The sequence below is a fragment of the Patagioenas fasciata genome, chromosome 10, assembly GCF_037038585.1.
Source record: "Patagioenas fasciata isolate bPatFas1 chromosome 10, bPatFas1.hap1, whole genome shotgun sequence".
In the NCBI taxonomy this organism is placed as follows: domain Eukaryota; kingdom Metazoa; phylum Chordata; class Aves; order Columbiformes; family Columbidae; genus Patagioenas; species Patagioenas fasciata.
The window spans coordinates 3,971,276-3,998,485 of record NC_092529.1 but is presented as its reverse complement, the minus strand read 5'-3'; the positions used below and the strand labels follow the sequence as shown (position 1 = coordinate 3,998,485).

General features: G+C 41.3%; 1 protein-coding gene across 5 annotated transcripts in view; it reads left to right on the top strand.

The window, feature by feature from the left end:
* Positions 1–27,210, top strand: part of UROC1 (urocanate hydratase 1) — a 39,085-nt gene that overhangs the window by 449 nt on the left and 11,426 nt on the right. For 2 of the 5 annotated variants that reach the window (XR_011740670.1, XM_071812932.1), the window contains exons 2-16: positions 881–1,023; positions 1,697–1,985; positions 8,867–8,997; positions 11,640–11,733; positions 12,013–12,072; positions 14,981–15,109; positions 15,784–15,845; positions 16,818–16,884; positions 17,457–17,600; positions 21,142–21,230; positions 21,695–21,757; positions 22,462–22,641; positions 23,323–23,420; positions 23,669–23,741; positions 25,134–25,255. Coding sequence is in view for 4 of the 5 variants with exons in the window: in XM_071812932.1 (XP_071669033.1) it covers positions 1,860–1,985; positions 8,867–8,997; positions 11,640–11,733; positions 12,013–12,072; positions 14,981–15,109; positions 15,784–15,845; positions 16,818–16,884; positions 17,457–17,600; positions 21,142–21,230; positions 21,695–21,757; positions 22,462–22,641; positions 23,323–23,420; positions 23,669–23,741; positions 25,134–25,255 (1,438 nt within the window). In the remaining variant the exon portion in view is untranslated. Of the gene's footprint in view, positions 1–880; positions 1,024–1,696; positions 1,986–2,694; positions 3,239–8,866; positions 8,998–11,639; positions 11,734–12,012; positions 12,073–14,980; positions 15,110–15,783; positions 15,846–16,817; positions 16,885–17,456; positions 17,601–21,141; positions 21,231–21,694; positions 21,758–22,461; positions 22,642–23,322; positions 23,421–23,668; positions 23,742–25,133; positions 25,256–27,210 lie in introns of those variants that run through there. The other 3 variants (XM_071812933.1, XM_065845980.2, XM_065845981.2) reach the window with 3 other exon arrangements.

The window sequence follows — 27,210 nt, the reverse complement described above, 5'->3', positions numbered from 1 at the left end:
TTGCGACCTCCCGGAGAAGCTGGGGTGGCTGCTCTGCCACCACTGACACTGACCCAGCCAACACTGAGCCGAGCGTGTCCCTGAAGTCAGATTTGCTCAGGTGACTCCAAGACAAAGCTCCTGGAGAGACTCCAGTGTGTAGCGATCAGGGCGTGAAAGTGCTCAGTCCTAGAAATCATTTTAATTCAGGGAGTGAGTTCCCCCCCAGCTTCATTCTCTCTTTCCTCAGCTTTCCTGGCAGTGTGACACCATTAACTTCTGCTTGACGTCGCAGAGGGAAGCAGGTCTGACGGGAGCCCAAATGTAGATGAGATTATTCTTGTGCCCATGTGTGCATGGGATCAGACCACAGAGAGATTTGGAGAATGTGGGTCATGCAAAGAAGAATAAGGAAAAGTTTATTTCCCTTGGAACGTTTATGTAAGGCAGGGTTATTTAGTTAGGTTTTGGGGTAGAATTTTCCTACTACCCTTCCTTTTTTGTATGTTTTTAATAAGAAAACACAATAGAAAAATTTAAAATATGGAGAGTTTTTCCTCTCCTTTTTCTCTTTACCTTTTGTTTGAAAGCAGCTAAGATAGTGTATAATTACAAACCAAAATTCTCCTGCCATAACTGACAGTTAGAGTCCTTCAGAGGGTCTGAGGATGCTGTGTGCTCAGCTCCCCTGGGATATTCTGGGTTCTTTCAACTCGAGCATCTTCAGTGGGAGCTGGGGATATGCAGTATTTCCTAGAGCTAAAGTCAATGTGACATTAATGAGATGCTGTCATTTAATAACTGCGCTTTGTTGTCATCGTTTGTTGATTGCTGCCTTTATGAAAAAATGCAGTATTGTTTTTATACCCAGTCTTATTCCTAACTGAAATGTTTCTCTCAGTAAATTTCACCAGGATTAAACTGTGGCACTTGAGAAAATCCCAGGCCAAGAGCTGTAGTTCCATGGATGTAATAAAGGTCAAGAAGCTCCTGTGTATAGTTTAAACAAGAACTCAACATGGAGAGCAACATTAATTGTGCACTGTAAGTTGAAAATCAAAGTTAAATATATTCATTTATTTGTGGTATCTTGATGGCAGTACCATAAAACTTTCTGTTGACTGTAGGGTATAAAAGTGACTTAGAACTGAAAGATTTAATTACTCCTCCCTGTTATTGCCTGTCTTGAGAAAACCAATACCAGTGCTAATGAGCGCATTTCTAGTTTAACACTACTAAAATCCATTCATGCCTGGGAGCCAAGAGGAGCTAACACCTAAGGGGGAAATTTTGTGGTTATTATTGACAAACACTGTTGTTTAGAGGACAAACTGATGAGATTCGAGGAACAGCCCATACCTAGAGCTGTCAGAGAATGCCCATCTTATCCGAACAGCGTGTATAAACAATGACATGTATGATAATGACTAATTTTAGTTAGTTCCTAAACTATAGAAATATGAACACAGTCCTTAAGATCTCAGGTAAGGTTTGTGCTCCAGACCATGACTCTCGCTAGGACATTGGGGGAATCAGATGATTTGGAAAGTGACTGGCTTTGCTTTAGTGGTTTGGCACAGCACCGGCTGACAAAGCACCCAGAGAATAAACAGCAAAACTGTGAATCATTCATCTGGGGGGAGGAGGGAAGAGCCAATGGCATGGCACAAAGGTGGGAGGTGTGTCACCTGTGCCACCTGCCCTCTCTGCTTGACAGGCCTGTTTGCTAAAGCCAGAGGACGGGCTGTTCTCTTCCAGATCCCCCAGAGTGGTGCTTCATCTCAGTCGCTTTGCACCTTGGTTGCTCGCGCCCTTTGCTCGTTGTTCCTCGTACCTCTCCAGTTTGCCTCGCCTTTCCTCCTCGTATTTCCTCAGCAGCTATGACCAGCCTGAAGGAAATCTGTCGTGGCCTTCCTCTATACCCTTTGCCTGAAAACAGAGGTCGGAGGAAAGGAATACCCCATGCACCCGTGAGAACCCCCAATCTCACTGGTCAGGAGAAAAAGGTAACGTGGACTTTCCCAGGGCCTCATTTCTCTTCCTTTCAGATAAATGCAGCTCAGGGCAGCAGACCTGATTGCCTGAAATACTTTTCTGAATATGCACCTAACTTTGTGGCAAATGTGTTTCCTTGGTGTTATAATTTCAGTGGGTAAAGGGACAAAGTGCTGGAAACATTTCTGTTTGCTTGCTTTCTTCCTCCCCCAGAGATAAGCAGATTGATACGAGGGAAATTGACTGCACAACAGCTACCATGACTTTGACTGGCTAAACAAGAGGCATGAGACTTCAATGCTGTCAATCCAGCGTTGTTCCTTGGAGATGGAATGATGACTGCTGTTGTGAAAACACTGCATATGTATGGGAGTGAAAGCTAATCCCTCAGATGCAATAAATGTCAAATGTGGTGCATCAACATCATGGTGCAAGCTACACATATGTATATTTGCATAAGAGATCCAAAGATAATTAATTTTAACTCGTAGTCTGAAGCGTCCTGGAATTTAGGCAAGTTTGTAGGGAGTTAATTATTTGTCTTTAGTTGTGTATTTCTCTTTCTCTCTTTTTTTGTTTGAATAGTCTACGTACACACTAAAGTAATCATTGCATTATTTCACATTAGTGATTTTAAAAATGTCATCAGCAGAAAATAATGGTCCATGGGTGGAGATCATTAGGAATTTGTGTGGGAGAGGATAAGGTGGGTTCCTTAGTTTGGAAGTCTGTTCTTCATCACGTGTAACATCACTTATAATGTACCATTCTGGTCAGAACAGAGAAGTTCCTTCCCCACTAACAAGTTGCATGCAACTTTTTTGACTTCGTGGGAGTTCCCCACTGGCATGAGCAGCCAAATTCTTTCAAAGCCCACTTGCACAAGCAGAGCAGAGCCTAGTCGAAGGGTAGAAAGAGGAACAGCTGTGAGATATCCAAAGAGAATATACTTCAATGTCAGGAGCGTTCATGGCTGAGGCATGCTGTTCATGCCTGGGACAGCTCAGACACGTGGAACTGTGGCTACTAAGCGTGCAGAAGAAGGGGGCTGTGGTGTGTGGTGATGGCTGTGAGCATAAAGGAGCATGGAGTGAGTTTCATCACATGTCGGAACATTGCCAATCATCTCTGTTTTATCCCTTGCCTTTGCTGATCACTTTTCCCCAGGAGAAGTCTGCTATAGCATGGAGGAGTCCGTGTTGCAGGAGAGAAGGTGGTGTCTCTCAAAAGGACGCCAAACCTTACTCTCTACCTGGAGAGAAAGGTAATGACAAAGTCCTCTCCTATATAGAAACTGGAATAGTTTCCTGCCTCCTTTAAGTGTTGCAGGGAGATGGCAGTAGACTGATTCCCTGGCCCCAGTCTACTGTCTAACATCCTACCCTCATCTCTCCCTATCTACCACATGTGATAAGAGGTCATGCTAGTTGAGTTTTTTATTAGACTGTTAACGATTTAAAAGCTTCCTTTCTGATCTATTTTACTCTGAATCTTCCACCTTAAACTCTTAACAGAGTTAGAGGCTCAGCTGGTATTTATTTTATATCTGAAAGGTCAAATTTCTTTTTTTTCTAAGAGGTGTTCCATGCTTAGAAAAGCATGTGGACAGACAACTCCAGAAAAGTCTGTCTGTCTGTACGGAGTCGTGTAAGTCTTGAGACAAGCTTCCAGATCTTGTTGGCAGCGTGTAATGCTGAGCATATTGCAAGGCTTGTCATTGTGTGTGACACTTTGGTCATTTTCTCACTGAAGTACTCAGGGGAAGCTTTGACGGAAGTTAATAACGTTCTGCTGATTTCCTCAGGATTTGTCCCTCTCTTCATATGCCTTCATTGCAGTTTTAGCCCTTTCTACAATAACAAACCTTAGCACTGCCAATGCTTTGTCTTCTTGGGCCTCTTTTTGTGGTTATAATAGAAATTCGGTGAGATTTATAAAGTTCTCTGTGTTTTGGGGCTTGCTGAAGAGGTGTATAGTTCTTCCTATAATACCTACTTTAATCTTCTTGGATAAATCAAGCCATTTCTCAAAACCGATTCTGTTTATATGTTTTCCAAGTTCTCTTCCTTCAGCATTCTTTGCCTGAGGCCTGAAACAGCCACATTCTCTCTCTTTCCCTCTACAACTCAGGAAACCTTACCTTGCTGTTTCTCAGCATCTGTATCTTAATGTAAATATGCTGTAAAGAAATTGCCCATAAAATCTTTTGCCTGATCTGTCCTTTGCAGAACAAGGATGCTGCATGCTCAAAACTCATTGGCATTACAGTAAAGCTGGCACAGCTTAGGAAGAACGTGCACTTCTCGGTGTTGTGCAGAATCTGAAAAAAATGGTATTGTCTTCATCCACGCAGCAGTTCCCTTACTTAATCTTAGAGCCAAATCATGTTACAATCTTCCTGCTACCCCAACATGATCATCTGCTGCCTGCTCGCAGGATCGTTTGTGTTTCTGTCACAGGGCTCTGAGGTCAGTAATGGCCCTTGATGAGCCTCACCTGAGATCTCCACCCACAGCCTCAGCCGATAGGCTTAGGGCCTTCATTTAGGCTCAGGCCTGGGACTTTTTTCTTAGTTGAGGTGGTGATGTGTCTGTAGCTCTGTCATGGGGTGTCTCTGTGCCCAGCCATGGCTGACTTTGCCCCTATGTACCTTCCTGGTGATTTCTGGGCTTTCTCCTTGTGGCAACCATCACCAGACCCGATTCTGACTTGCTCTCCTAGTTTGGCCCAAGGTCTGTGCATCACTGTGATCTTCCCTGATGAGCTGGACTCCTGGTGGAACCTGGCTGCCATCCCTGGGCTGCCCTGCTCACCTCCCTCAGGTACTATGAGGCTGGACGCTGTCCTGCTGGCTCTGTCACTCTGGCTCCATAACCCTGAGGGAGCTACTGGGCCTTGCTGCTTCGTGACATCCTAGTACAAAGAGCTGAAAACCAGAGCCTGTGAAGTTGTGTAGCACCTGAAGTTCTTGTTGAACTTTCTGGCGAAGAAGTGGGACATTTTACCTTAATGGTTGCTTTATGAATCCAGAAATGAGGCCGCTGTTAAAAGTTTATATGCATATTAGGAAGGCCAACCTGTTGACTGTTGTTCTGAAATGTGGCCTCAAGTTGCACCATGAAAGGTTCAGATTGGATAGTAGGAAAAAAACTCTTCATGGAAAGGGTTGTGAAGCACTGGAACAGGCTGTCTGGGGAAGTGGTGGAGTCATCACCCCTGGAGGTGTTTAAAAGGTGCACAGACGAGGTTCTTAGGGACATGGTTTAGTGCCAGTTTAGGTTAGGTTATGGTTGGACTCGATGATCTTGAGGGTCTCTTCAAACCGGAGTTATTCCATGTCTAGATGATAAATAACTTGGTTAAACTTTCACAGTCCATAGGGCATTTATAGCAATGGCTGGTCAGAAATCAGCATATTCACTTCCCAGCTGAGCTGGTCTAAACTGAGGCCTATCAGGAGGAATAATATATGAAACAACCATCTTGCTTTTACAGTTGCTGTTTGGAGAATAGTGCCAGTAAAGATTCTCAGCCTGGATATCATTAGGCGGAAGAGGATGAGTCTGAGGCAAACAACAGCCCCACTGGGAAAGCACAGAACTAAGAATGAAATGGTTGTAGAGTTCAGGAGTCACTTGCTTTCTTCACACTTCCCTTTTCCACAGTAAACAGGGAGACTGCAAATCTTAGTGTTTGAGTGTTCAAGATTCTTAAATTGAAAGTCCTGATGATGTTGTTAGGAAAGGGAAATTAATGCCATTCGGAAGAGGCACTGGTTATTCAACAAGAGAAACTCACAACAAAGATATTTACAGCTGATCAACGGGAGCAGGATTTCGTGGGTTCTTTTGACTACATTTTCTTGACACTGAGACATCTGAATCTTTATTAAATAGCCACAGGATCCTGTTTTGCTGTATAAATACCAGTGAATACAAAAATGGTCATCCTACTAGTGACTAGAGCTTAAGCACAAAAATCAGATGTTAGATCCAGCTGACAGTTCTAAGAGGGTACTTTTACATCTAATGCTTGAGTTGCACTGGGCTGAACTGAATCAGTAACTCAGCAAATTCAGAGCAGTTTTTAAACAGCCTATCAGGCTCAGGAGTGTAAGTGCAATTTATTAATTTTTTTTAAAGGCATCAATGAACTCTGGACCTGTTTTTCTTTCTCTCAAAGGTGCTGAGCATGTGTGGCTTAGGCTTCTGTCAGTGGAAGTTATATCAAATGCACAATGTCTAATATTCAGGATGCAATGTGTGACTTATAGGTCCTACTTAGAGGTCAGAATAATGTTTTATATGGTGCTTTAATGAAATGTATGGAATAATGGCCTTATATTGTCTTTCCACAAAAGCATGATGAGCAGCCTACTTGAATTTGCTTCTTGATTGCCTTTCTCAGGTTATTTAATTTATGACTCAATAATGAATATGCAAAATTCTCCCTGATGCACATGGCAGTTGCCCTTTCATAAAGCAGTTGGGCTTCATCTAAGCAATTTTAAGAGCCCTAGCTCTCCTTTTGAGAGAGTGTTTCAGACTCTCTTGTATTTAAATTCTTCTGATTTCAATACTACATTTTTTAATGCCTAATTCACAGCTATTTATTCCCTTTCCGGCATTTCCCTGAAACTCCTTCCTGCTCTGACATTTATCCTGCACTGAGACAGCAATCAAATGTCACCTTGATTCAGTTAAGCTAAGCAAGCCCCGGTTCTAGTCTTCTTTCATAAGATCAGTTCCCTATTGTCTGTGCAACCAAGGTGCCCTTCCTACCCTTCATATAACGTCCAAGTTCATGTTTCATTAATGTTTGCATCATCAAAATTCAGCCTTCTGCTGATGTATAACATTAATAGGATAGAGGCTTAGTCTAAGTGAATTTATTTGAAAGCCCAAGCAGATTTTGCTTGCTTGAGTTTTTAGGGCAAAGAAAAATATTTGTGCATCAGTTTCATTATGATACAAATAATATATTGATCAAAGACAGGGTGATCCTTGCCAGACTGGAAACAAAACACTCCTCTTGATAGTTCTCTGTAGTTCTCATAGGCAGACAGAATGACAAATGTGGCAATGTTTTCCTCTTGATTTTGTTGTTGTAAGGGGTGTAGGTGATTTTATTCCTTAGAAATTTCTTAAACCTAGAACCCACTATGGTGGCTGCTTTGAAAATCCCCACGTATTTTGTCATGGTGTTGATATAGCTGGGATTTTTGCGTTTATTAATAACATGCCCTTGAAAAATGACTGTTTATCCAACTGGAGAAGAGTAAGGTAGTGTTTGAAGATGGAATTTGCATTTTCTCATCTGGCAAATAGATTTCTCCCCCCCCTTGTCATTCTCTGTGAGGAATGGCAAATCTAATTTGTAGGGGTTTACTGGTCTGGTCCTCAGCTGGTGCAAATCAGTGTAGGATCACTGCTCTGAAAAGGTCTGACCTGTCTGCCTGTTCAGTAGCAAGTACACCAACAAAACCTCTCTTAGTATGGGGCATTTTTAGTTATAGAGATATTGTTCTTTCAGTGTGCTCTGAGACATGTGAGACCAATATGCTCAGATGAAGGAGCTGGAGAGCACCAATGAGCCAGACCATCCTCACGTTGAGTGAGGAGGTTTATTACTGAGCCGAGAGCTTTATAGAGCTTTTCAGAACTTCGTGCCAGGATGGATGGTGATGATACCTGGACTGGATGCTTCTAGATGCCTTTGTTCTAGATACCTGTACTACAGCCCACCCCTTCAGTTTCTCCAGAAAATACTTCCTTCCGTAACTCTCTGACTTGCCAGTGCCAGGTGTCACAAATGGGGTACACTTGCTATACTCAGTCCCCTCCAAAACTGGGCTTTCCCGGTGGTTTTGTAGACTGTTATCAGATTTGGAAGCATGCTTGATCACTTTCTATCCTTTCCACAGCCATTAAAAATCAGCCTAATGAAGATGTGAAATTCCATATGATCAGTGAATCTCTTCAGCTAAAAGTTATTTTGGTAGTGTTGCCATTTGTCAGGGAACTTACAAGATCTTTTAGCATCTTTGCGTGAAGTTGACTTTTTGAAGATTAGAAAAATCTTTATTCTCATTATGGTTTTAATCATACGGAACGTGGAATACAGAGACATGACTTAACAGGCTGTTACTAAAGATAGTGATTTATTTATGGTTTCTTTCATTCAAAAGGACATACTGTACTTTGCAAACCATGGGCAATGTCTTTGAACGCAATAGGGAGTGTAAGCCACGTAGTATCATCTGCAGAATTTAATTCAGTGCCTGGTAATCACTTCGGCTAATTTGGAAGTGAAACATTATTTTATTGATGCTACATGTAAACCACCACCCTCTGCAATACATTAGGATACTAAATGTAGTGAACTTTAATAAAGCTTAGCCCAAGAACATCTTCATCTGGGAGTATGTCACATAACTCAGGGCAAAAACCCCCTTTTTTGAATGGAAAGTACAGTAGGGTCTTCAGTGTCTCTAGAAGTTCAGGGTCTCAGTCTAAGGATTTCTGAACAATGTTTTCCTTGGTAGTTCAGTGCCCCCTAGCATTGTGAGAGGGAATTCGCCCATGTCTGAAATCGATAGGATTGAGCACCACTTAACAAATCTCTGGGGTCTCTCCATGGAGATTTGGGGGGGTGGAAAGGGAAGCGTTATTGGTGTACAGCAATTGAATCTACAAGAAAAGATACAGGTGGAGGCGGTTCCACAGGAAAGCAGGAATGGGGCATCCCTGGTGTGAGCTTGGCCTTTCCAATTCTATCATCCTGCTGATAGCTTAGGCAGGCTTCCAGCTGAGACAGGTTAAAGTTCAAGGGCACCCCCTTACCTCCATTTCTCTTTTACCTTGATTTTTGTCTCTCTTGGTTTATTTCACAGCTGGCTTTGCGCAATGCCTTGCGTTATTTCCCACCTGAAATACAAAAGAAGCTGGCTTCGGAATTTGCTGAAGAGCTCAGACTGTATGGCCATATCTATATGTACAGATTCTTCCCAGATATTGAGATGAGGTAAGGACTGGATGTTTCACATTGCATTTGACTGCCATTTGGTTACCAGCTTTCACCTGTGGAACTGACCTTTAAACAGTGGCATTGGTGTGCTTTGATTTACCTGTAGTAGAAGCCGTGTCATAAGATATCAATGAAGTACATAATCTGAATAAATTGGGTGATCTGTTTGTCATTAGATAGCAGTGGTTTCATTTCCAGTGAGTGACACTATATTTTTTCTTTAAAGCTGCATAACAGTGATCCTGCTTCTCCAGCTTTCATCCTGCTCTCTGTTTTCATGAGAGTCCCATGGGACAAGTTGGGAGAGTGTTCACCTTTCTGAACAGGCTGGGGCAGGGCCAGCACAGTCTTGCTGCTGGAAAGCTCAGCACAACTGAGCACAGGGAAAGGATTGTGCAAGGTTGTGTGCTTGGTAATGCAGGCTTTACCCTACACAGAGATCCCAAATGCTCTGCCTCATGGCAAGGCTTAGTTTCTAGGGCCCAGTTGTTACTCAGAGACGTCTGGTTGTGACCTGGGCAGGAAACCTGCAGAGGTCCTGAGCTGGTGTGAGTCAAGTCTCAATTGAACCAAGAGGTAAGATCAGATGAGGAGATGGCTTGGGACCTGCTATGAGTGGCTGGTTGCTTCCCAGTCTCACAGAGAAGGCTTTTTGCACTTAAGACAGTACATTTTTCCATCACGAACCTGTATCTGACCCTGGTTTGTAATGTGCTGTGCCTGTTGCATGTTGATCCTGGAGCACCACTTCATTCTAGGGCTGATGGGGCTAATGTTTGTGAAGCAGACCAGTTTTAGAGAGGGCTGCCAGGGGCTAGCTGCTTTTTTTAGACTGATTGATTCCTTTTTGCATCCAGCAGGGGCCTGGTTAATGTCTATACAGAAATCTGAATAAAGCAAGCCACTAGAAAGCAGTCTGATTTCCACAGACATCCGTATTTCTGTGTTGTCCATGCTAGTCTGGGGTCAGCTCTTGCAGAATTCAGCTAACAGGAAGACTAATGGAAGACTGTCTGGAAGATACTGTGGAGCTGGACTTGAGAGGGCCCTGATCCTGACCTGTCCATGAGGACACTTCCCACCCAGGCTTGGATGAGACCGTCCACCAGCTTGTTTCCATCACTGGCATCAGTGACTCTTTGATAGCTTCAAATAATTTTTTGCTTTGTGACCATTTCACTGATCACCCTGATTCTTACAACCTCAGATCAAGAAAATGCCTTTTGTTCTCTTTAGTTGGGTAGTATGTGGTTTTTGGTTCTGTATGTCCCAGGGAGCACAGTCCAGCTTGGTTCTATTCCATTTAACACCCATGTTCCCATGTTCAGCTGATATCTTAATTTTGGGTTTCTCATGTTCTGGGCAATATTATGTGGCAATATCTCTTCTTGATGAATTGATATAATTCCAAAGAAATTCTGTTATATTATCACATCAGCCTTAGAAAAGCAGAAAACACTAATGAAAAAGTATTATGGAGAAACGCAAATGCTTTCCCTCCTGGTTTGGCAACGACTGCCAGGCATTTATTTTGGTATCCTGATGTAAGAAGCTGGGATAAAGTGCATATGATCATGGAAGGAGCCCATTCGCTAAATCTGTAGAATATACATTCCAGATCTTGGCTCATGAGCTGGTCAGCGGATGTCTAATTTCTTTTTTGTAGTTGGCCCTCTTCAGCCTAAGCTTTTCAGTGTAACTGTCTTCCCTGTACAAAGCAAGTGTCCAACCACTGAAGATCTATGGTCCAATAAAAGGAAGATCATTTAGAAACCATGTCAAATGATCCCATCTACTTTCAGGAATTTCCAGCATCTGTGATGGCGTCGTTGCTTGCAGAAAGTGCAAAACTCTAGATCGGTGGTTACACTTCCTTTGGCATCACAGTTGTGCAAACACAGCGAAGGAACTGTCCCTGCCCCAGAGAGCTGCACTATAAATCTAGGACTAGAAGTTTTAGAGCGATTTCATATGACAAACAGATGGTGGAGGAGAAGATAATGGTGAGATGATGGTAGCAGTTGGCATTGAAGCACTAAGTGCCGGGAAACCAGACTCGAACAGTTTTGTGAGAGTTTCCTGTACCTCACCTCTCAACTTTGTGGCCAAATGCATCTTTTTCAGGAAAAAGGCCCACATTCCTCCTAACGAGTTCAGTTTTTGAGCTGCTTTGGGTCTGACATTCAAGCTGGGTGTTTTTCCTTAGGTAGGATCTTAAGCAACAAGGGCTGATGAGCCCAAGGGCACCTTCCACTGATGCTGTTTTCCTTGGCATTGCAGGACTCTGCTCCTTGGCCTGGCAACTACATTACGGAGACCGATTGCAGCATCTCCAAAATAATGCAGTTAAAAAGCAAGGAGAGCTCTTGGCCACTATATTTATAACCAGTTGTGGTTAACTGAGCCAGCAAATGATAAGCTGAATACATTTATTCGCTTAGTTCTGAAAACAATTAAGTCCTGACTTGCCTGTTAAGGTGCATGTGTAATTTCAGACCTGCACTTCTTTTTTCTTCCCTACTGAATAAAAAACCTGCAATTCAAATGTGTTGGCGTGCAGGGATGTTTCTACGGAGCATGTTGTGGTTGCCCTTGTGAGTCAAAGTGCCTCTTCTAAATTTTAGTGATTACCGTTTCAGAGCATACCCCATAGGAGAATACCCTTGCAAGACCAAATCAGCTGCTGCCATTATGTTGATGATCATGAATAATCTGGATCCCTCAGTGGCTCAGGTAAGGTACAGCAGAAATAAAGAGCCTGGATTCGTAGGGCAGCAGCAAATCTGCAAGTTACTTCTTGTGTGTGTTTTCACGTGAAAACTGAAGAATTTAGGCATATAGGTGAAATGGCTCCTTGTGCAGATGATTATCACTTCTACGATATTTTCTGATTTCAAGAATTCAGAGGGTGTTGATGCAGTTTATTACTGAGGCTAAAAAAAATAGCTTGGAGATACAGTGAAAGGCTCCAGGAAAGTGCTTGCCTTCTGATTGTTAAATTGCATTTTTCAGTTTCCCCAGGAGCTCGTCACTTATGGAGGAAACGGGCAGGTCTTCAGCAACTGGGCGCAGGTAGGACATCGCTACTTTCCCAACTTGTTTCACAAAACCAGTTTCACCCTCCCCCACGCACGTTCTGCTCAGGCAGTTTGTGATCATTCTTGGCAGTCGCTGTCTCAAAATACTCCAAAACATCCTGTCTGGCTAGAGGAATGCTCAGTTAGGAACTGCGTAGATGGGGAGAGCTTTATTTAGTAAGGAGAGCACAGGCAGCGCAGTGGAAATACTAAACGTGAAACCATAAACACACCAAGCTGCGTATGATGATGTAAAGACTGTTGGTTTGGTTTTTTTCCCTTGGATGCGTTTTTATGTGCCTGTGTATTTTTGACATATAACTTTAAAGTAAAAATGAATTTTGGGAAACAAAAAGGTGTATTTTTTGATTGCTTGTTTCTGGTACTTTTGCATCATTTCTCACAACAATAGCAGAATGAAAAGAAAAAAGCCTTTGATTAAAGAAAATGCAATCCTGAGTCTTTTTCCAAGCAAATCAGATTAGCTGTAAATTTTTCCATACTTACTGGTCAGATCATAGTGCACTTCACTGCCAGGCCTAGCAACGTTTCCCCTGGTCTTCTGAGAATAATGGCAGGTGGGTAAAAGCCTGTCGAAAATCAGAGCTGGGATGTTTAAGGTGTGGTGGTATAATTTCTGTTCTCTTTCTCTATTGAAAAAAATGGTAATAAATATAATTTAACCCAAGTACTGCAAAATGCATGTGGGAAACATTTTTCAAGAGATCTTTGGCTTCAGCAACATATTTACACTTATGTTTTATATAAGCTCAATTCTCTCAAGAGGAAAAAAGAAATGCTCTGGCTCTGAATCAGGTGTGTGATAGCAGGAGGAACATTTAATGAACAATCATCCTGAGTGTGGATGGCACAAATGTGGTTATTGTGAACGACAGTTTTGTTTCTGAATCTGTAGCTTACACAAACAAAACCTGACTTCAGGAGCCACTTTCTGTCAGAAAGGATCATGTATGCTCCTTGTCAGGGCTTTACCTGAATCTGGCCTCTTAGTTACTAAAAATCCAAGCAAAACCAATGTGTAAATGAAGTTCCTGGGTAGGGGAGAGGAATGGGTTCCTCCCTGTAGCATGGAACTGAGAGACCTGTGTTTTGCTTGCAGTTTGACTGTGATTTTATTTGTTTGTGGCTGAGAGAGAACTCCTGCTTCGGTTTCTTCACCTGGTAGAACGCCAGTTAAATCCAAATCTTAGGCAGCTTTTGAGGCAAAGCTGTTCTGACTTTAAAAATAAAGGTACCGTGGCGGTGCACACCATTTCTTAATTCTGTATACCAATTAGTAAATGCCTGTTAACTACCTGAGTTTTGCAGCATTTCTGATGTGAGCAGCACCAGCAGTTTCTATAGCAGCCTGCACTGCACTGACATCCCTTGGGTAGAAGCTGGTCTGCAAGGTGAAGTAGAAGCACTGCCAAAGTCAGGAATATTCGCTTTTCTCTTGTCCAGAGCTATGGCCTGAAGTTGTTTCACAGCACAACAAACAAAACCTTTTTGTCTTTTCTTACTTAGGGTAGGAATCACATGAATTATTTGGTTATGACAGAACGTTTTGTTCTGTTTGTGGCTTGAAAACAACATGTTTTTTGGTAATCTGTCATTGCCGAGTTCCTAGTGAAAAGGTTCAGTTTGATTTATAACGTCCGCACAGACCTGTGCTTTCTTCTGAATAATTTTAAAAGTAAGAACCATGTCCTGAGTTAACTTTGCAAGCGTGCAGACAACAGAACTGTTCCTTAGCCAGGAAAGGCTTTTGTCTTCTCCTTGCTAGTCATATCTTTCAATGCAAGAAGATCTAAGCGTCTCACAGCTGCTAGTTTTATTACAATTTTTTTCCCGGCCTGCTAAGGAGTTGGGAGTTCAGCTAGTTACCTGTTCTGTCCTAAGACCAGAATTTCATTATTTTTCTTGAACCAAGTAAGTTAAAAGTAAGGCAGTAACTCTAGTACCTCTTTCCTCCTCAACCTAACTTGCAGCTTGGAAATTAACTGGGTTAGGAGGGACTGGTTTCAAATCTGCACCATTTTCAATTCAGATCAAAGACACCGAGAGGTTCAGAGCCCGCACCAATACTGCTGTCTCTTTGATCAGCAGTTCATTTTATCTCAAAACATTGCCTCCGTGTCCCTCCAGGAACTCTAGATTCAAGCTATTTTTGAATTCCAGTGTTGCATGGGAAAGCTCTTCTCGGGCTGAGTTGTCACATAGGCTTTGTGACACACAATGATGGGTGCCAATCAAATCTATTGGCAGCTTAGATGATCGAAACCTACTTTTTGGCATATATTGAGTAACTATTGAATTATGCAGACAAGGTTGAGATGCATTTATTTGTGTACTCCTGGGTGCTCCAAGGACTTCACTGGCCATAGTGAAAGCTGAATTTTTTTCTTTGGGAGGAATTATTTCATTTTTAAGTGCACATCATAATATCAGTTTGAAAAGATGACAAGCACCAGGCAATGCTGAATTATCCATTTCAGGTTACGATCAACTATATGCATGGGTATTTTAATCACTTTTATAAGGAAAATGTTGCAGTTTGGCTTTGGAAAGATTGCCAGGAAAGTGCTAGAATCGAATGGGTAACTTCAAGATAAAACTAGAAAGGCTTTAAAAATTAAGGATTTCTGGGTTTTTTACTGGGGAAGTTATCCTGGAACTTATTCAGATTTTTACTCGTTGGTGAATTATGTTTCCTGCTGAGTGATGTCTTTTAATGGACACTATTAAAAGCAAGAATGTGTTGAGAGCTCTGGCTGTTATTCCAGATATGAATACACCTCATCTCTATAGCTGCTTTCATACTCAAAGTTTAGGAGCTTCACAAAGAAACACAAAAGTAAGATGGAAACAGATTCCCTCACTTTCCTTGCTTTTCCTTTCAGTTCTGGTTGGTAATGCACTATTTGTCAGAGATGACTGAAGAGCAAACACTGGTCATGTACAGCGGACACCCTCTGGGACTCTTTCCCAGCCATCGGAATGCTCCTCGATTAATCATTACTAATGGCATGGTACGTGTTAGCATCTTGTTTTCTCATTTCTCTCTTCTTCTCTTTAGTTTTCAAGTGTTTACTGAATGCAAATTTTATGTGTACTACCTGAACTTACAACAGCACACAGGAGAATCTGGGGTCCGAACTCTGCAGTATTTATTCCAGTACAGTCTTTCTTCCCTTTAGTGTGATGACCTGCATAGATGGAAGGAACAATCCTCTTTATCAGATGACTTCTGTTCTGACTGAGCCTGGACTGTACATGTTCCTGACCAGAACAGTTCAGCTAGGCTCAGTTTGGAAGATTTAAAAGCCCTCAATAGGCAAACAGATCATTTTTAATCAGATGCTGAGCTACCTGGGTTGCTTTGCTTGGAAGGCAAGGTGAACAAGTGACCACGCTGGTTCATTGCCAGTCTTTTGAACCATTTTGTATCTCTCTCCACAACCTAGTTTTGTGGATCGTGAGATGCTTTCCTTAAAACTCGTATGACAGTCACTCTACCAGAAAGACCAGGCATCTTTTTTCTAATACTACACTGCATGGAATCAACCACCTGAATTACTCCTCTTGCTTTTCATTGTTTTTCTATGTATGCAACCATAGTTAGAGAAATGTAGGTTGTTAGAAAGATCTGCTTAAATGTCTTATTTGCTTATCTGAGTTTTCTTTTGATTTTTTTTTTCTGTAGGTTATTCCCAACTATTCCACCAGAGATGAATATGAGAAGATGTTTGCTTTGGGAGTAACAATGTAAGAAGATACCTCACTAATAAAATGTATCAAATACTTAACATAATTCAGACATCAAGCAGTGGCTGGTTAAAATATCTAATGCAGATGGATTTCAACTGTGCTGCATAAAGTCCTAATGCTGCAAAGCATTAATTTAAGTGGAATTACTTAGGCGTTTGAGTTATGTTCAGCCACACATATAAGGATGTAATTGAGGTCTGTTAGGAATTAGTATTAGGTTTATGTGTGGGACTTGGCTGAATTATAGTCTGAAACCTTAATCATCACCTACTTATAACACTGGCTAGTTCTACTTTGCAGTGGTTGTTCTGAAATCTACAGAAAATACAAGTTATGAACCGTTCCTTCACACTAAGAGAAAACTTGGTAGTAGAAAGTTATTTTTTTATATTTTTGAATGATTATTTTTACTGCTCATGTGGTTGATGAGCACAGGAATATTATTCCGTTGTGTACCATGGAGAGAATAAATGAAAGCTGGAGAGCTGGGTGTGTACAGATAAGGAAGCTGGAAGAAACAGAAGGGCATGAATAAAGAATTTCCATTGATGCTTTCCTGGCAACTTCGTAGGAATGTGGACAATCATTTTGGGCTAACAACTTCAAAAGTGACTGTGTGACTTAAAAGCATGAGTGCCACTGAAAAACAATAGCGTAGAGATGCCAACAATGTGAAAAGGAGTGTGCTTGTGTCCTAGTCACTATGCTAAATGCCAAAGCAAGTTTACACTCAGTTTTTTGATCCATGCATTTCTGAGCTCAGTTTAAAGAGCTTAATGATTTTCTGAGAACATGTTGGTATGTTGCTAATGAAGAAACTCTAAGTTGTGAATTTGATAATAGCAAACTTTTAACAACAAAACAAAGCAGAGATTTTGTTGTTGTTGTTATACTGGAAACATATGTAAAGATGCACAGAATTCATTCCAGCCTGAGTAACATGCATTGTTGTGTTGGTTGCTACTGCAGGTATGGGCAGATGACTGCAGGGAGCTACTGCTACATCGGGCCTCAGGGGATTGTCCATGGGACTGTGGTGAGAAACTGGGGAAGGGTCCATTGTCAATACCTGCTGGAGGCGGGTATCTCCGCGGTGGCTGGTGACTGCAGTGGGATGGTTTGCTGTGAGAGGATGTTCTGGCTACCGAAGAAATTCTCATTGCTTAAAAAAATTGGTGTCCTTCCCCTCAGTCCATGGTATCTTATCCTGGAGGAATCTGCAAGGAAGGTCTCAGTCTGAGCTTGTATCTAGCTACAATCAATGAAGTCTGAGTTGACCAAAACGTGTTAGATGTAAACATTCTCTTAGCTGTTTTCCTCAGCTGTCTTTTGCAGCCATTCTCAATAAGTGTGTCTACCCCACGAGCAGCATGTTGGGAACCTCTGTTCTATCCTGTTTTATGATGACAGAAATAAACATAATCGGGACAGACGGTTTCATAACATCACTTTATATCATATTCCCTTTTAAAAACATTAAAACAGTTTCATGGTCCCAATGATCCCAGAGTTTCAAACTCTCTTTGCAAAAGGGACAGAAGGTCTTTAAATTTCAGGGACTTTAGGGAGAAGTAGCTTCTGAAAATTGCTATATTGTGTTGTGTGCAGCTCACAGTGCTCAATGCGGGCCGTCGCTACTTGAAGGCAGAAGACCTGTCTGGAAAGGTGTTTGTTACTTCTGGTCTCGGAGGGATGAGTGGGGCTCAAGCAAAGGCTGCAGTGATCGCTGGCTGTGTGGGCATCATTGCAGAGGTGAGAGCAATGCTGCTTTTGTTCTGTCTTCTCCCAATGTGCTGAATCAGAACCCTCATTCTCCTGATCTGACATGTTCCTCAAGTAACCCTGACAAGCCAAACTGAAAAAAAAACATTACTCTTTTCTTATATCTGTCTTTTTCATTCCTGAGCATTTTTCATGGCTGTTCCACTCTTTATTTTTTCACTCACTGGATCAATCAGATTGTGAGTATATGGAACGTAACTTATGATTGCTTCACAAATAATGCAGAATGATGCTGTCAGATGAGCCATCCTCAGTGCCTGAGCTGCCCTCATTTCATGTGTGAAAGGGTGTAACTTCCACAGGCAATTTCCATGGGAGCTGCGCTCACTTATGCTGAAAACAATCCATCTTAACAAGGTGTTAAGTTACATTATGATTAATCTTTAATGCCTCTGGCACCTTTATCAGGTACAAGGCAAAGTACCTGTTAAAAATGTTGGTGTGATTCACTCATTAAGGTTGGGACTAACAAAGTTGCTTCTTCTTGTGATTCTTTGGAGTCAACGGGATTTTGTAAAACTGAGAATTTTAAGTTAACTTCATTATGATGATGAGGTTAAATACAGGCACATAGGAGAATCCCAGTTTGCAGACAACAAAGGTAAGTTCTGCTAAGGGAAAGTGCTGATGGGGAGGAGTTCTGTAGTACCATTTTCCCTGTTCCCTGAAGCTCACCCAGAGCATATATTCTTTGTAGAGAGACTTTCATCCTGATGTAATGTTTCTCTGTTCCAAATACATTAAAATAGCCCTGCTATTTCCTCCCATAACCAAAGACTCAAATAATGATCTGTGATTCAAAGACTGTTAATGTCCAAGTAATCAGAATAGTGTATGGTAGGATCCAGTGGATTTACAGATATTCTTAAGTAGCATATATAATGCAGAACACAACATCATAATTTTTCGAAGTATATATACCTGTAAGTTTTGAGTGAAATATGTTTTTGTATTAAAAAGTAACATTGAGTTATCCTAATATATGCATTTTTCAGCTCTCATGCTTATCAGAGGGTTCTGTTCTAACAGATCAGAGGGAAGGATGGATGACAGAAGCACTGCAACAATTTTAATAGAAAATGTTGCTCTGCGATGCTGTGAAAATGGTAGTGAATACCTTTAATTATACTGACTATTGAGTAAAAATAAACACTTCTATGTGTTTCTTTCCTCATGACTATCTTTGAATTCAGTACACTGGGGAAACATTCTTGGTGGAGCAGATAAAGGATTGACCTAAATGCATTGAACTCTTTTGACTCTTGTTACTGCTCCAGAGGAAGAGACTTTTGAGAACTAAACTCCAGTCGGAGCTGACTGGTGTGGGAGTTCAGCCTTCTCAGCCAAAGTCATTTATAGAGAGAATTAGTTGGCAGACCTCTGCTGCCGGCATGCCACTGGCTGCAATGAAAAGGGTAAGAATACTGCAATCTGACCCATGGAATTATAATTAAACTTCAAAACATGATGGGTCAGTCTGCCCAGATGCCATGCAGTAATTCTGCTCTGACCAGCTCAGGTGTTATTCATGGAAGGTCAGGGGTTCATCTCTTTTAGAATGATAGTGCAAAAGTGTTTTTGTTAGCACATGAGTTTTGAATGTATTTCAGACCTCATCAGATGCTCCCTGCAGATGAAATAAATTTATTCAATAATAATTTATTCAATAATAAACTGAATAAATTAGCTTTATTCAGGCTTCTGCTCTATCATCATGACCTTTCAAATGCTGGAATACAAAGGAAAGATTCCAGTGAATGCTGTTCACAGCCGTCCTTTGTCCCTTTCATCTCTATGGCTGCAGATGATTTTGTTCAGGAGACTGAATATCGCCTGGTTTTTATCTCCTGCGAGATGATCCTTGTCGGAAATGAGTCTCAGGAGCACATGTGGATAGCTATACATATGTATAGATTATTTATTTAAGGAACTATTTATGCAAATGACGCTGATGAATTGTGCAAGAGATGTCATTTTGTCAGCCAGGGCTTCCGAAGCTCAGACAGAAGGGATTAATGGTTCAAGTCTTTTACCTCTTCTGTCTGACACGAAGCAGACTGTAATTTTCCGAAATAATTATGTGGAGGGCCAGACTATCTCCTCTGAGCTGCACTAAGCTCTCTAAGGTTACACTGGAGGTGACATTAGCTCATCCTGTTTGTGCAATATTTTAAACGCCTGAGATGCTGATCAAAAAATGAACCCATTTTTGAAAGTGTGGTTCAAAGGAAGCCAATTTTCTTCAGTACGCTTGCAAGTCAGTGAAAGACTAGAACTGTCAGAGAGGGCTGAGGTGAAATATGTAGGATGTGGTAACAGATTTAAATAGATCTGATCTGTGTTATGCTGAGCTTTAAATGAACCCAATTCCTGTAATTCATGAAGACCATTTAATCTTTCCTCCTGTGCTGATTTAAATAACTCCCAAAGAAGCTGTTCCTCACGGCACCTGACTTTATTGAATAATTCCATTGGCAGTGACACTGATATTATCATAATCTGGGGGTTTGGAAGGACAGTCTTTGTTTCTGATGTTGGAAATGATGGAAGGTTTCTTATGTTAAGAATAATTAGGAAAGAGGTTTCCTGGTGTTCAAGGAACTCCTGAATACAAAACTTATTTAATTTACATATAAATACTTTGTTAATGACAAATAATAAAATGAAAATGATGAGGGTGGATTATAGAGAAGTAAAAGTGCATTAATAAAATACCAGAAGCTAACCAGGTTACGTGTTCTTATGCACAGACACCACCGTGGGTGTTTAAATCCATTGCTACCACAGAAAATTGGCTTAAATTAATTTTGCCGCTTGCTTTATGCCAAGGATAGCTCATTATAAAAGTATTAATGATGTGCAAGTTTGTACATTGAGCTGTTAATATGCAATCTGTGCCAAAACCTCTGCAGTTAGTCTGTCCTTTTATATTTTTATCCAGCTGTCTCTTATGCATATACACCCGGACACAAAAGCTGAGCCCAGAAGAGAGTGCAAGTTTGGGACTGAGCTTGTTTGGAGCTTCAAGGTTCAAACAAGAGGGAATTAAAGACGTAGTTTTGTTTTGATCCATTCCATTTTTCAGAGGCATTAGCCAGCTGGGACGAGAAAATGCTTTCCTCTTTTCCATATTTGGTCGAGATTTTCAACCAGCAGTCAAATAAAAAAGTGAGGGTCAATTTTGTTCAGTGAACCATTGCTTCAGCATGGGCAGTCTGGCAGAAATGTTTATCTCTGAGCTGATCAAATGAAGTATTTCCTTAATAAAATACAAATTTTTACAGAAAATAGCCAGATTTGAAAAATGAATTGGAAGCATTTTGGCTTTTTCTTTTTCAATATAATAATGAAAAGAAACAATAAGAAGAATTGGCAGAACAATCACTCTGTATTCTGAAAGCCAAGGCAGGGCTATTCCCTTTTCCTGTTTGCCACTCTGTCTTGCAGGCTAATTGACAAAATGACTGGATAGAGGAAAGGGGATTTTTAAGACCTCTCCTGTTTCTCTCAGGTTGACGAAGCCGCACTTCTGAAACGTCACAAGCAGGGATGGCTGATGGAGATCTCGAACAGCCTGGACCATTGCATTACTCGCCTTAGGTACGACTTGTAAGATAATTCAGTGAGTTTATCCCTGCTTCCTAATCCTTACTGTACATTTCAGTGCTCTTATAGGAGTTGAGGGGCATCTCTTCTTATTCCAGCTCTGCTTGTGAATGTGAATCCATCCTGCCAAACAGCAGCAGTCATTAGTAGTGATTACCAGTGCTTACTGTGAGCCATTACCAATGCTTCACGTCATTTAGATATGTTAAATTTGTCTTCATTCAGTTTCATGAATATGCATAGAGCAATTACAAATAATGTGACCCCTGAAGCATCGCTCAGGCTTTCTGGAATCAGTGATTAACAATTACATGAAGATTGAAAGATCTGTTGCCTTGATGAGTATTGGAAACCACATATAGACTTCTTTTTCCTGAGTTTTAGTCTGTGATTTGTGCATTGCAAGATGGAATTACATGAGGTGCATTTTCTTCAACCATTTTATTAATCTATTCTAGAGATGCAAGAAAGAATAAAATTGCCCTCAGTTTGGGTTACCATGGGAATGTGGTCGATCTGTGGTAAGTAATATATATGGATAGTGGATATATTAATGTTCTTGCTGTTAGTCAACCTGGAATTAGTTCCCAAACTCAGAAGAGAAGAGGCGTTAAACCTAGTGCAGAGTTCATTACTCTAGATGCTCATGAAAAACTGTGTTGTCAAAAGAGGGGTCTTCATCCTTGTGTTCCAGTTGCTTCCTGTGCACCTTCTCCTTTCCTTATGGAACAAGGAATTTTGTAGGGAAAGAGATCCCTAAGATTCTCCCTTGGTGAAGAAAGTATTTATCCCTTTCCTTCTAACCTTCTGCTAGACAGCAAGAAAGTGTCTTTGACTTGAGCAAAGAACCAAAGTATTGAGGTATTGGTTGATTAAAAATAATCAGATAGTGGATAGAAGTTCTAGCACTCTTGAGGCTTTATCCAGTGGTAAATCTTGCTGTCACACCACATACCGAGGGTTGAGACTGACCAGTAAGACTGCTATGTCATACTGCTATCTGATGTATCTATCAACATTCCTGCACAGGTAAATGTGAGGTATAAAAGTTTCACCTAAATCTTTGTCACCATAATTTCCCACCTCCTGACATCCTAAAACAAAGACTTAGCCTGCCAAGGGCATAACTTATAAACAACCTCTTGGGATGGAAGAAGTTCACCTGAAAGAGGAGCTGGGATGTGAAACAGCTTCGGCTCAAACACTCTGGCCCTTGTCTTCCCAGGGAGCGGCTGGTGCAGGAGTTGGACACAACAGGGGAGCTGCTGGTTGACCTGGGCTCTGACCAAACTTCGTGTCACAACCCATTCAGCGGGGGATACTACCCAGTACAGCTTGGCTTTGAGGAAGCAAAGCAGCTCCTTTCCACCGATCCGGGGAAGTTCCGGACCCTGGTACAAGAGAGGTAAATGTTTTGGTGATACATGTTTTTAACTTTCAAGTTTAGTTGTTCTGCGAGTGATACGAATTTTGTCTTTCTTGCAAGAGTTTTCTGTCCTTGAGTATTTCAGTAGAAATCTGGGTAGAGCTACAGTACTAATTAACTCCCAGCTTCGTACTCGTGTCACTCAGGATCTGGCAGACATCACTTACCCATCATTTTAGGAGCAGTCTCTAGTGTATATGATCAGAGGTTAGAACACTAATGATTTATTTCACTGTTTGGGCCAAGGTAAAGGCCAGAACAGTGATGTTCAGCCATTCTCAGTTTTTGCGTCTCTGCTCACTTTCTCTGTTAACTTCTTAAACTGTTTCGTGGTTTTGTGTAGGCTGTTTTTTTGTTATTACATTCCATCCTCAGAGCTGGCTGCATTTCTTCGCTGAAAAATGTGACCCCTCTCTGCTAATTAATGAAGTTCCCTTAATGACTGTAAATAGCTTCAAGGCTTCAAGATTTGGGGATAACAGGTGCTACAGAGACTGAAAGCATCTCAAATGATATCTTATGGGTTTATATCTAAGTTTCTCTGGGGTCTTTCAGTTCCATCTGTCTCTGCCTGCTTTCATGCCTTTAGTGAGTTCATGATATTATTCTTTTTGGTATTTTATCAATCTCAAGAATAATTGTTTCCTTCTTTTATTTCAGTTTGAGGAGACATGTGGCTGCTATTAACAGACTGGCTGATAAGGGCATGTTTTTTTGGGATTATGGCAATGCTTTTCTCTTGGAAGCTCAAAGGGCTGGTGAGTAGATCCTGGAGCTGTCAGGTGGAAGCAAGGACAATCCTACATGCATTTTCCCAGCTATATATTTTGGCAGGATAGGGTTTGCCACTGTATTATGCTAACTCTTTAATCTGTCTTGCTCTCTGAGAGCCCTGACCATCTCTGTGGCTGGGGTAGAGCCTTCATTGGGAGCCCAGGTGCAATCTGGTTTTACTTTTCATAGCTTTTCTTCATTAAGTCACTGACTATTAAAATATTTTTAATAGGTGCTGATGTTGGGAAAAGAGGAGCCAATAAAACAGAATTTCGATATCCTTCCTATGTTCAGCACATCATGGGGTATGTTGAGAAGAGCTTGGAATAAAGCATTGAAGTGTCTTGTGACTCTCTCTCTTTAGGGGGACAGTACTACAGAGACTCGACTTCATGCAAATCTTCCAGTCTACTATAAATGACAGAAAGGAGTCAACCACAGCAGTAGGAAAATTGATGTCACGGGTGTTATCCCAGAGTTGGTCTTATTTTTCTCCACCCTGGAGTAATGCTCAGTGTGATTTAGGGAGATGTCCTGTTGGCTGTAAGCATCGTGCTCATGTTTTCTGTTGGCTTCCTTAGTTACTCCTTGCATTTTCCTGTGTACAGGGGAAAAGAGGAGCCAGACCTGGAGGGACAGATTGTACGTGATTAACATAAGTAAATTCTGACACCACAGGTTTTGCTAATATTTTATCCTGAAAGGTAAAGCGTGTCTTAATAATTTTATGTAAAGCTTTATCCTTTTTAGGATTAAAAAGTGTTATGAAAGCAGACACCATATGTGTGAACAGTAAGGTAAACCATTGCCAAATCAAAACTCTTAACTCCTTTAGATGAATAGCTCCATTTTCTCTCTTGTTGCATCAGTTTTCCTTAAGCAGCTCTGCTTCAGAGAATAGCCAAGTCACAGCCTCAAACTGTAACTAAATACAACTTCACTTCTAGGTGCTAAAAATGAAGAGCTTGTCTCTTCAGAGCGGGAGAGCTCAGTTCCAAATCATCAAGCCTGATGTCTACACTGATGTTAAAAGCATATCTGAAGTAGGACACTCATTTGCTCATATTGTCAAGTGTACCTCTTACCCAAGCTGTGCATACTGCTGGTAGAAGCAGCTGAGCTCAGATCTGTCAAGGGACTGGGTTTATAACACCTTTTGCCTCTGACACATGCTTATCTTGTGAATAAGAACTTGAACATAGAGTAAGGTACCAAGTAGATTAGATCTCTTCTGGAACTCAGTTGAAACATGTCTTACTATTGTGTTTTTAACAATGTGGACAGCAAATAAGTCTGGACTCGGGCACTTGTTCAGAGCCTACACTTGTATGATAGTGTAGATGCACTCAGAGTTAGCCTGGGTTGAGGACAAAAGACCAGGCATCAGGGAGAATATATTTGATGAAACAAAAGAAAAATTGCAATTCATCTGGTGATGCACTTGTTTGATTGAACTGCCCAACATTCCTGTCCAAGTTCTGGCCTGACTGTATTTCTGTACACCAGTTGATGGCTGCATGAAACAGCACTGTTTAATTTCTCAATTAATGGTCCCTGATGCTTCTGTTTAGATTAGTTCATTGAAAATGTTTCAAATTCTTCCGTCTCAAGCTAATGAAAGAAAAGCACTGCTAGCAGCCAGGATAAATAAGGAAAGAATTCCAACTATCTCTTAATGAAACATGTTCTCTTCCCAGGGACATTTTTTCCCTGGGATTTGGGCCGTTCCGCTGGGTTTGCACCTCAGGTGACCCACAGGATCTTGCTGCCACTGACTCGATCGCCATGTCTGTGCTGGAAGACTCGATACGTCGGGGAGGTAAGACACCGTCCCATGTCCCCGTCACCGGTCGTGCAGAATGTGTGACAGCTTTTGGTCGAAACTGTAGAAAGCACTCTTTGACCTCACTGTTCTCCAAACTCCTATAAGGATTGTAAACAGTAGGTAAAATATAAAAACCACTAGGTGGAGAGGTTATTGATCCCAAAGCTATTGTTGCAATTTTGGCTAAGAGCATTTCCTTTCATTTGTTACAGGTTTTCCTGTACTTTATCACCTTGAAACTTTAAGGCAAACAGTATCTTTCATCAATAGGTTTCCAAGAGGGTTTTTTTAAAGGATTCAAATGGTTTTGCCCTTGTCTGGCAGGTGAATGAGGCCTGGGAATCTCGGGAGGTTTTTAAGAGGCCAACAAACGGACCAGTGGCAGGAGACCCAGGTTTCCTGCATGCGGTGCTCCATCCAGCGTCATTTATTTGTGATTACAATTTTGAGGTCTTTCTTTGTCTTTTGTTAACAAATTGACTGCTGTTTCTACTCACTGGTAGAATCAATCTGGAATATCTGCATGGCTCTGTATGCTATTCTTATATCTAGGAATTACATTTTCATTCTTCTGTATCCTTGAAAGTCAGCTGTTACTGTTGTCCCCCACTGAGACAAAGCTAATTTTGTGTCAGCAAACATGAATCATGTCCCCCAGGTTGCAGTGGAGGGGCCTGCTACTTTCCCTTTGTCTGCTTTTACAGTAGCTGGATGGCAGACTCAAAGACTCAAGTGTTATTGTCCCCTGGCACTGAAGTCCTCAGCTCTTCCATTTGGAGAGAGTGGAGCTTTGTGCTTCTCCGAGTCAAGGAAGGGATCAGAAGGAAACAGGTCACAAATCCAACGCATATTTTAATGGGGAGAAGAGCATTATATTTTTATCTGGTAATATTGAAATACTTAATGAAAGACATCATTGAAATATGAATAGAAGTGTGAGGATTTTGAATGCTCTATTTGTTCCAGAACAGTTAGCATTGTGAGGATCCAGGGTGGTGTTTCTGAGAAGGAAACACCATATTCAGATACTTCTCTCATTTGAAACAATACAACTGTTGCCTTCCTCTAATGCAAGGCTGGTGTCCAGCTTCCTCCCAAGAGGTGAATTATTGATAGAGTAGGTCCTTAGTGGTGTATATTCTCTTAAACTTTCCTTAGGAGTCATCTTGAAGAAATAGCAATGGACCGTGAGGTGTTTTTAATGCAATAGCCCAGAAGTGCCTCCCCTGTTCCTTGGACATTGAAACTCTCATGTTTTTAAGCCTGGTGCCTTGGCTTAATTGAAGTGGGGGTGAAATCCAGTAGTCTAGTGCTGGATCTGTCTTCAGAAATCTGCAGTAATTTTTCTGCCACGTACTGCAATCTCCAGCCATCTTCTCTCAAGATTGAATCGATGCGTGACCTTTGGATGGTTTGCATTGCAAGACTAGGAAATGAATTAGATACTGTGTGCACTATAGTATATGAGTGTTTATATAGGTGGTAATGTAAAGCTGGGGAGAGAAATCTCTTCCACAGACAAAATGCATTGAACTCTTGCATGGAATTCTTAAATGAAATATTACATTTAAAAATATCCCAGCAGGTGAAAACAGGCTTAAGGGCAAGGCTATAATTGGATTTGCTGTTGAATTTGGCAGGACAATGGGAATAGGATTTCAAAGAGAAATGAAAAGAGAATTCGGCCAGAAAATAAACATCCATTCATGGATTCAAGTTCTTGACTATTCCACTTGCTATCTGCTCCCCATGGGACCTGGGCTTGGACCAAATTCCGGGGTCTGGATATCATCACACATATGTACATCTAAAATCTGAACCTACCTTTGAATTTTCTAAAAGAATCTGTTACGATGGCTGAGTGAAGGCTCCACAGAGCTGAAGTCTGTTGCATTCCAAACCCAAATTTTTGACCTGGCCTTGAGTCCAATGTTCAACATTCTTCTTTC